Source organism: Leuciscus leuciscus (genome assembly GCF_965113295.1).
Source record: "Leuciscus leuciscus genome assembly, chromosome: 3".
NCBI classification, from domain to species: Eukaryota; Metazoa; Chordata; class Actinopteri; order Cypriniformes; family Leuciscidae; genus Leuciscus; species Leuciscus leuciscus.
The window spans coordinates 63,509,814-63,520,931 of NC_138727.1; the positions used below are offsets into that span (position 1 = coordinate 63,509,814).

Consider the following 11,118-nt stretch of genomic DNA (forward strand, 5'->3'; position numbering starts at 1 on the left):
TTTTGTAAAAATGTATTTAAAAAATAAATAAAACAAGAATTACACTATCTACTGTTCACTGCAGTTAATGTTACATTATCCACGTTTACAATACTGTACAAAAATATGAAACTGAGATTAACACTTGTATAGGTGTTTAGTTAAATATAATTTTTTTGTTTTTGTTTTTTTTAGATTCAGAATTTAAAACATCTGCAAATTGGCATGTATAGAACATAAATGTCTGTTGGTGTTTGTGTTAAGTGAGAAATAAATAAAAAAATTTGCCAAAGCAATAATAAATGATCCACAGTTTGGCTCACATAAGCCCCGTTCACACAGAGATTCCGGAAAATACACTGATAATTTGTCCCGCGATTGTTTGATTTCTGTTCATTCACACTCCCAGGGATTTTCTGAAATCAGTATTATATATTATAATATAATATTTAAATATAAAATCTTGTTTACTTGTTTAGCACTATGTTCGCAATGAAACTAAATTAATGATTATTCCAAACACAAATAAAATGTAAGTTTCCCAATTCTAAAGTCACTTTTTCAAAACTCTCTTCACACAGTGATCACACCATCCGTCTATGTGAGCTAAACTGTGGATCACTGCTTTGAAAGATGTCATTGAATGCATTTTGTTCCATTTACATTCATTATTCTTAAACACAAACACCAACAGAACTTTATGTTCTATACAGGCTAATTTGCACATGTTTACATACTCTTTTTAAAACTGTTAATAATAATAGTACTGTTAAACTGTTAAAAATAACAAGTAATTTCAATCACATTGAAATAGATATTCTGATTCTAAAATATAATATAATCAAAATAATTAGATGTAAGTGTTAGTCTTTCAGTTTCATCACCATCTATACAAAAGGGGAAACTTAGGAATATTTTAGTACAGTAATGTTAAAAAGTTAGTTTGTTAGTATACTTTACTTTATTGCCCTTTTTCAGGAAATTTGTCTTGGACTCAAAGCTGCATTAGTACACAACATATACATACACACACAAACCAAAAAGAGTTTTAAAAAAACGGCATTACTACATCTTGCTATTTAACATATTAATAGATACAGGAATAAATGATTTTTTTGTAACGGTTACTCTTACTCAGTGGGACTCTATACCGTCTCCATGATGGCAGAAGCTGATACATTGGAAATAAAACATGGCTTGAATCACTCACTATTGTCTGTGCATTTTTTTTTAAAATCCACGATTCGTAAATTGATTGAAGTGATGAGTACTCTCTTACACCCATAACTTAACATTGCAGTTTTCACAAGACGTACAAGCTGTGATTTTAATTGGACCAAAAGATTGCCATATGAAGTGTGCATCCAATAATTTAAAAGACTACCTAAAACGGCATAATGAAATAATTGCATAATTCTCTGATTTACACCAAACAGCCTAAGTCTTCTTAAAAAATACAATCGTTGCCGGAATTTTGAACAAAGATAATCAATGTGGGCTTTCCAAGTAAATGAACGATCAATGACCACACCTAGATACTTATAGGTATCCACCTGCTCAATATTATCATAGATGATAACTGGGCTGTAATCAAAAAGGATCATGTAACATCAACTGCAGTGAATTATAAACAGTAGATAGTGTCATTCTTGTTTTATGAAAGCATTTTACAAAAGAAAACATTGTGTAATGCTCCTGTTGTTTGTGTTTTTTTTTTTTGTTTTATGAGTGACAAAGTGTGTTTGTTGTTAAATCTATTCTAGTGTTCTGGAAGAATGAGTTGATCTGAGACATGAAGTTTCAGTGCATTTTGAATGAGAAATTAACTGCTGTCAAGCTGTAAGTTGGTTAGGAGAACTGAGTGAAGAGTTTTGAAAATGTACCTAAATATTGAGAAATGTGTCCTAGTGATTGTAAAAACCTGTAATTTAATTTAATTTGGCAGGGTAAATCCCAGCGTTTTCTCTAGTTTATTCTAGTGTATTTGAGAAGTTGCACAGATATTGGTAACATGACTCTGGGGGTTGTTGGCTCTCACCTAAGAAAAACACTGGCCTTTAAGGCCTTCCTGCATTGATATGTAAATTGTGTGTGGGGGGGAAGTGCAACAACTCAATATCACACACCCTAGTCTACATACACATGAAAAATACCTATTTTAGAAATCAAGGATAGTAATGAGTTATGGTTAAATCATTCAATCATTTATACCACAGTCTTAAATGATGTCTTAAATGATGTCAGGTTAAAAGACCATGATATCTTCTCCAAACCAACTTACAGCTTGACAGCAGTTCATTTCACATTCAAAATGCACTGAAACTTCATTCATGTGTCAGATCAACTCATTCTTCCAGAACACTAGAAAAGGTTTTACCCCCAAAAAACACACGTTAAATAAAAAAACACAAATAACAGGAAGCATTATAAAATATTTCTGCTGTTTTCTGTTGTTCAGAATTCACAACATTATATGTTACATGGTCATTGTTTACAGTACAGTACACATTTTCCCCCAAGTTTCCCCTTTTTATAGATGGTGATGAAACTGAAAGATTAATACCTGTATGTGTTCAGCTACATCTAATTGTTTTGATAGTATTTAATTTTTTAGATTCTGAATATATTTTACTACGGTATTACTGTAGAAGTGTTGCAAATGTCTGTGTCATTCAATGTTGTATTAATGCATTCAGTGACTACATCTTCCAAACTACATATTTCACTTAGACACAACCACTGCCAAAACTCAGAGCCCATTTTTATACACTCTTTTATACACTCAAAACTGTTAAACATAATTGAAAGATCTTATAAACATTGAGATCTTTCAATTTAAATGAATTAATTTCTCACTTAAACACAAAGACCAACAGAACTTGATTTACTATACAGGCTTATTTGCACATGCTTACATATTATTTCCAAGACTGTGTTATTTAATTTAAAAACCTAAGCTAGACTGAAATGTGTAATATTTCTACCGTATACCACATTGATATATATTATTCTGAAATATTATTTTTTTTAAATCAGAAAAAATAAGATGTAGCTAAACACATACACAAGTCTTAGTCTTTCATTTTCATCACCATCTATACAAAAGGTTTGTACATTAATGTAAACATGAACCATGTAACATAAACTGCATTGAATTCTGAACAGCAGAAAATAGTGCATATTGCTGCCTGTTGTTTGTGTGTTTTTTGTTTTGTATATTTAATTTATGTTTGTTGGCTGAAACCTTCACTAGAGTTCTGAAAGAATGCCTTAATTTGAGACATGAATGATGTGTTTTGGTAGTTTTATTGTATGTTGGTTCATTAATGTTAAGTAATATCACTTAAATTAAGTGTAACAATTTTTAGGTCAGCATTTTTTCACCATTCCATGCCCATTTCCACACAAGTTAGTGTACATGCTAAAGATAAGCAGCAGCAGTATGCATGCACATGTTATATTCATTTCATTACACAAATTTACTTATTTTGTCCACTGTTTGATAATAAAGAATGACACGTTTGATTGCTTTTACATTTAGCAGTATCTCTGAATGTGATGGCGATGTTCATAATAACACTAAAACACCAGTCTCAGACAGCTACATAGTATCGGCCTGGATCTGGCCCACATCTGGAATCCACACAGCCCGGATGTGGGCCGGATCTGGGCCAACACTATGTTGCTGTCTGGGTTTATTGCCCTAAAAAATACACTGTAAAAAAAATACACAAAGGTCAAAACTCAATTTTATGTTGATTGTTGCATTTAAAATATTCAGATGGTTCAACTAAAGTGCCAGTGTTAAAATACATTGAGAATACTATGACTAACCGGTTAACTGACAGTAAGAATTTTGATGTATTATTACAATCAGTGGTTTCAAGTTTAATTAATTTATAAAGTACATTTAAAACAGCCACAAGACTGGCCAAAGTGCTGTACAAGACAACTAAATACGTATCCTAAATATACACACTCTAATACACAAAAATATAATATAATATATACATTTAAAAAAAAAAAAAATCAATACGCCAGAGAAAACAAATACCTTTTTAAAAGAGACTTAAAAATTGTTAGGGAAGATTCGACTCTAATCTCTAATGGCTTGTTTTCACTGAGCGGTACGGTACGGTACGGTATGCATTTATTTCCGTTTCCACTGTCAAAAGTTGTGAATGGTACCAAAAAGCCGAACCTTAACACTTTTTGGGTACCCTTCCGTTGGGGTACCAGCACAGTGGTATGGTACTAAAGGGTGGAGCTAGACTAACTGCAGGACGTTGATTGGTTGACAGAGAATCGTCACTTGCGCGTGCTACAAGGGGAATGACAACATAAGAAGCGCCATCTTTTAATTTACAGTTGACATATAATACTACTGTTACTGTGTCACGAAATGTAAATTTAAGAGTTTTTCAGGCGAGAATGTAGTTGTTTAAAGCTCAAATCTGTGGTTTATTTATAAAGATTTATGAAAATTTGATCCAGGTTGTGAGATCCAGGCAATCACCATTTGTGTGGCTATAATGTTTAAGATTTCTTTAAATGAAAACGAAAAGAGGCAGTGTGGTGTTTTATAACATATTTTGTTTTATTGTTGCCTAAAATGTACATACAGAGATAACCGGAGTAGCAGAGCGAGCTGACTGACGCTTTGAAGAACGTGCTGTTCCATTAGCAGAATTACCGGACTCGCGTCCTCGGGAGTCATTCTCCTGAGCTGGACTTGGCAAGTCCAAACTGTGCGTACTTGCTATTGAGAAACGCCTAATGTTTCTGCTGATATGGGTGCTTGCAGCATTTTGGTTCTGCTAGACATTAGCGCTGCTTTTGACACTATATGTCATATCATCCTCCTTGACAGGTTGCGTGTTTTGTTAGGCACCTCTGGCATCTCTTTGCAGTATATTTATTTGGGGAAGAACAAATCGGAGGCAACATTAGTACAGCAGGGCGTCCCGCAGGGGTCAGTACTAGGACCTACTTTGTTCTGCATCTATATGTTGCCGCTTGGTGACATTATTAGAAAGTACGGTACGGGGTTTTTCCTTGTTATGCTGATGACATGCAGATCTATGTTAGCTCACTCCCTGATCCAAATCTCGCAATTACAGCTCTTACCGTATGTCTGGAAGAAATAAAGGTATGGATGCATGACAACTATCTTAAGCTTAACAAATCAAAAATGGAACTGTTACTTTTTGGTATGCTGACAGATTTGCACAAACATAACTGTCTAAGTCTGTTTTCTGATTCTGAATTATTGTCTCCAGCATCACAAGTGCGAAATCTAGGTGTTATCTTTGATCCGCATTTGTCATTTGATGCCCATATCAAAATGGTTTCAAAATCTGCATTTTTCCATCTTAAAAATATTGCCAGAATTCAAACTTATTTATCCCTGTCAGATGCAGAAAGGCTTATTCATGCATTTAATACATTCATATGATAGCACTTTATTGCGTGTAATTCACCTTATTCCGCCCCGCCCACTTTTAATACTTTGCGCTTCCGCAATTTGTCATCCGACTTCCGCTAAACTGACACGGCACATCCGGGTGTAAATCGTAAAGTACACCACAACATTCCGATCGCTTTACATTGTGTTCGTAACACTGTTGGTTAAATTGTTCTATCCTCTTAATCCAATTGTTATGGCAGCCCCTAACTGACCATATAATACTTGACATATTTTACCGTTAGAACAATAGAATTACGTCTAGAAACTAGCGTCCTTTCAGACGGAAGTTGAGGTCCCTCTCAGCCCAAAGTAAGATGACAAAACGAACGTAATGGCGTCACCCTCGTGGAAAATAAGGTGAATACACATGTCATGCACCCTACAACACTAATCCTAACCAAACATATAATACATATTACATATTACACACCATTACTAAACCTACCCTAAACCCACCCATGCGTATCATATGCACACAGAAACTCCTTTTCGCGTATAAATTGCACAATAAACACAATGTGTGCTATAGAGACACATTTAGTGTGACCGGGTTGGAATGACATACCAATTTCACAAATTCACGTTTATGTTGTTTACATGCAGATGGTAAAGGCATCGTTTTCAAAACCTTGCACTTTGAAACTCGTTTTCAAAAGCTTGCATTGTCAGGTGAAAATTGAAAATTATGTCCTGAAGTGTCCATTCTTTATTGCACTTTAGTTTTGTTAATTGTTCATTTATGTTGGCCTATTTATTATATATACAGTTATATATACACTTTTATTCTGGTTTACTGTGTTCACAGAAGCACTGCGGGTGCTTGATGTGTGAATCCTCATGTTCTGTTGTTTATGCTGCTATTTGCACATGTAAATCTACATTTTTTAGGTTTTTGAATTGGTCACAGACACCTATCTATTCTAAGTCCATTTAATTCTAATCTAACCTTCAAATCATGTCAGTTAACTGATGATGACTGGTTAACAACCATCAGCTTTCAGTCAGAAAACAAAATGTTAAATGAACATCCCTACTTCATATATTTCAACTGAACCAACTAAAAATGTTCAGTGCAGCAAGTCGACATAACATTTTGAGATTGACCTCCAAAATCTTTACAGTGTGTTTGTGATGGCAAGAAATGTACAAAGCAGCCAAACACGTATCGTTCTTTACCATCCAACTGGGGACGCGAAGTTCATTTTGATTAATAAAATCATTATTCACTGTATAAAGTATGCTTTACGCTATACTAAATATAGGTCACTATAGTGACCTGAAATCGTTACCTTAAAGAGCTATTTCTGTTTGATTAATCCTATAAACCCTAAAGGGACTGCATAACCAAGCATAGAAAGTATCTATGAAGAGAGAAAATAAGCGTTAAATAAGAAAAATAATGTTATGAATGATAAAAGGCGTAATATATAATATACTATATAATATACTATATATATATAGTTACATAATGAAGACAGACTTCACTGCCAGTTCACTTCACTGTTCACACACACACACACACACACACACACAGCTCCATTGCAGCCAAGTCCCCTCTTGTATAGATAGAGATCGTTCCGAGAGTCCCCTCTCGGCCAGTGTAGAGCGACATTGGTCTGTTAGTAATATAGATATGTATGTGTGTGTGCAATGACACATAACAATGGCAAGTAAATTGTTAGGGACTGCATAACCAAGCATAGAAAGTAAAAAAATTATATTATGAATGATAAGAGGATATTCTCGCCTCTGCTTTTGAACTGTTGCTGCCGGACCGTCTGTATTTTTTACCCCGTTGTAGATTTAAATGGTCTTTCCTCAAGCAATTACATTCAATTAAGTCTGTCTTTATTTTGTAACTATAGTTACAAAATAAAGACAGACTTAACTGTTCACACACACACACACACACACAGTTCCATTGCAGGCTATTGCGAGTCCCCTCTTGTACAGGTAGAAATCGTTCAGAGATGATATTCCATCTTGGCATGTTTAAAATATTATTATTTTTTGCATATTTGAAGTTATATTATGAAAAAAGACCTTAAAAGAAAATTGTGTATTTCATTTTTGTTTCTTCAAAATGACCAGATGCAGCAAGTCAACTCAAAAGTTTTGAATTAGATCAAGAAAGGTCCACTGTTGGATGGTAACGAACGACATATATTTGGTTGCATTTAAATTTAGAAATATTTCAAACACTGAATATCTCTGTACATCAACATCCTAGAAACAAAGGAAACAGAAAAATAAGGACATGTCTATTGATTTTTTTTAAGAGTAGAAATTATGTTTTAATTAATAGGCAGCCAATACTATCAGTCACATTATTAATATCTTAATAATATAATAATAATTACATTATAATTATGACATTTAGTTGCAGATCCCCTCTTGGCATGTTTTTTTTTTTTTTTATAAAAAAATGCATATTTGAAGTTATATTATGAAAAATATAATATAATATATATGGTAACCCTTTATAATAACTATCCTATTAATCATTAGTTAAGCATTAGTAAACAGTTAAATCATAATTCATAAAGCAGACATTAATAAGCTGTTTATAAATACAGCTTTAAATGCTGTATTATTGATTTAGAAGGATATCTATAATGTGTTTAATAATTGTATTTTCATACTTTATTAATTATCAATTTATCATTTCTAAATGAAGTATAGCATTATTTACAAAGCAGTTATTTAGGAGTTGTCAGTGATTAATAAGATCACTTAGAGTAAATTTAGTAGATTCAGGGAGTTATAAAGCATTTAGTAGTGGTCAGTTCACTATTTTGTGAGCAAAAGTGAGGACTAGTTATGCTTAAAGCATTTATAAAGGAGATTTAAAGACTAATTTATCTTCTAAACAGAAAAAGGAAACACACACAACACAACACAGTGATAGAGAACATAGAAATATGAACAGCCTTTAAATCTCCTACATAACTAGTCCTCACTTTAGATGAGCTCACAAAAAATTGTGAACTGACCTCTACTAAATGTTTTATAACTACCTGAACTACAGTAGAAATACATGTTAATAAAGCATTTATTAACACACTAAGTAACTATTACTATATGTCTGAATAATAAGTGTATGATGTATGAATGTACATTGAAATAGTTGAATCATTTACTCACACTTTCTAAGGGATCTTATGAACCACTGACAACTCCTAAATAACTGCTTTGTAAATGATGCTATACTTCATTTAGAAATGATAAATTGATCATTAATAAAGTATGAAAATACAATTATTAAACACATTATAGATATGCTTTTAAAACAGGAATAAAGCATTTATAACTGCATTTATATACTGCTTATTAGTGTATATTAATGCTTTATAAATTAATTAACTGTTTACTAATGCTTAACTAATGATTAATAGCGTGCAGTTATTATAAAGTGTTACTGAAAGCTCCTGAACTAAGCAGTTAAACAGCAGCTCTACAGTCTCAGAGCCTCTCTAGGACAGCAGCCATTCAGACAATAGAGAAGTGTGAACGACGTGTGTTAATGGGCCACTGCAGTTCCTGCTCCAGCCTACAGGAGCGCTGCTGAGTATGGACTTAAACACACACACACATGTAAGTCCCCACTTGGTCAAAAATGTAAAAAATTAACCAGAGCGTGTTTTAGCTGATTTTAACATGTTTTAAAGCATGACCAACAGGGGACTTGAAAAATGTCCCCACTTGGCTCGACGGTCCCCTGTTAGTGAGTGTGTAACGACACCAAGGTCCCCACTTAGATAGATAGACGAGTACACACACACACACACACACACACACACACACACACACACACACACACACACACACACACAACACTGCACATTCAGTAAATCTGAGTGTGTCGCCCTCTGCTGTTCAGAAATACACAGTTAAATTATCTCTCATTTTCTCAGTCTGAGATGTGGCTCTTGTTCACACAGGCATCATGTCATCATCAGACAGAAGAGAGACCGGAGATCATGAAATGGTGAGTTTCAGAACTGATCTGTGCTTCATGATGTCAGATAAGTGGGCATGTTTGCTGTACCTTTAAACTGAGACTTCATGTTTGGGGGATTTGGCTTCTCTTACAGGTTCATGACTCAGATCCCACATCAACTCCTCTATATTCGACAGTCCAGTTACCCACAATCCCCTCTGATTCACAGAATCCACTTTACTCATCAGGCCAGTTACCCACAATCCCCTCTGATTCACAGAATCCACTTTACTCGACAGTCCAGTTACCCACAATCCCCTCTGACAGGGTCCTTTACGCATCTGTCAGTTTCCAGAAGCATGAAGAGTCTCTCAGCGACGCTACAGTCTCCTTCAGTAAGAATGAGATTCACTCTGATTATGCATCTGTCAAACACAGCAACACACCAAACTAAACTTACCATTAGAGTTTTACTCAAATCTAGAACTGTGTCAGTCACTGAGAATAATGACTGAGACACGTGCAATAATCATTCAGTGTCATTGAACAGGTTATGGATCAGTTATTAGAACAGGTTATGGATCAGTTATTAGAACAGGTTATGATCAGTTATTAGAACAGGTTATGGATCAGTTATTAGAACAGGTTATGGATCAGTTATTAGAACAGGTTATGGATCAGTTATTAGAACAGGTTATGGATCAGTTATTAGAACAGGTTATGATCAGTTATTAGAACAGGTTATGGATCAGTTATTAGAACAGGTTATGGATCAGTTATTAGAACAGGTTATGGATCAGTTATTAGAACAGGTTATGGATCAGTTATTAGAACAGGTTATGATCAGTTATTAGAACAGGTTATGATCAGTTATTAGAACAGGTTATGGATCAGTTATTAGAACAGGTTATGATCAGTTATTAGAACAGGTTATGGATCAGTTATTAGAACAGGTTATGATCAGTTATTAGAACAGGTTATGGATCAGTTATTAGAACAGGTTATGATCAGTTATTAGAACAGGTTATGGATCAGTTATTAGAACAGGTTATGATCAGTTATTAGAACAGGTTATGGATCAGTTATTAGAACAGGTTATGGATCAGTTATTAGAACAGGTTATGATCAGTTATTAGAACAGGTTATGGATCAGTTATTAGAACAGGTTATGGATCAGTTATTAGAACAGGTTATGGATCAGTTATTAGAACAGGTTATGGATCAGTTATTAGAACAGGTTATGGATCAGTTATTAGAACAGGTTATGGATCAGTTATTAGAACAGGTTATGATCAGTTATTAGAACAGGTTATGGATCAGTTATTAGAACAGGTTATGGATCAGTTATTAGAACAGGTTATGATCAGTTATTAGAACAGGTTATGGATCAGTTATTAGAACAGGTTATGGATCAGTTATTAGAACAGGTTATGATCAGTTATTAGAACAGGTTATGGATCAGTTATTAGAACAGGTTATGGATCAGTTATTAGAACAGGTTATGGATCAGTTATTAGAACAGGTTATGATCAGTTATTAGAACAGGTTATGGATCAGTTATTAGAACAGGTTATGGATCAGTTATTAGAACAGGTTATGATCAGTTATTTGAACAGGTTATGGATCAGTTATTAGAACAGGTTATGATCAGTTATTTGAACAGGTTATGGATCAGTTATTAGATCAGGTTATGGATCAGTTATTAGAACAGGTTATGATCAGTTATTTGAAC

The 11,118-nt window shown here is 34.0% G+C and overlaps 1 protein-coding gene across 3 annotated transcripts in view; it reads left to right on the plus strand.

Annotated features, from left to right (window-relative positions):
• LOC309495396 (polymeric immunoglobulin receptor-like) overlaps nt 1–11,076 on the plus strand; it is a 32,417-nt gene extending 21,341 nt beyond the window's left edge. For all 3 annotated transcript variants that reach the window (XM_082165143.1, XM_082165142.1, XM_082165144.1), the window contains 3 exons: nt 9,388–9,434; nt 9,541–9,984; nt 11,050–11,076. In XM_082165143.1, the coding sequence (XP_082021269.1) occupies nt 9,388–9,434; nt 9,541–9,840 (347 nt within the window). In that variant the 3' untranslated portion in view covers nt 9,841–9,984; nt 11,050–11,076. The remainder of the gene's footprint in view (nt 1–9,387; nt 9,435–9,540; nt 9,985–11,049) is intronic.
• The last annotated feature ends 42 nt before the right edge of the window (nt 11,077–11,118 follow it).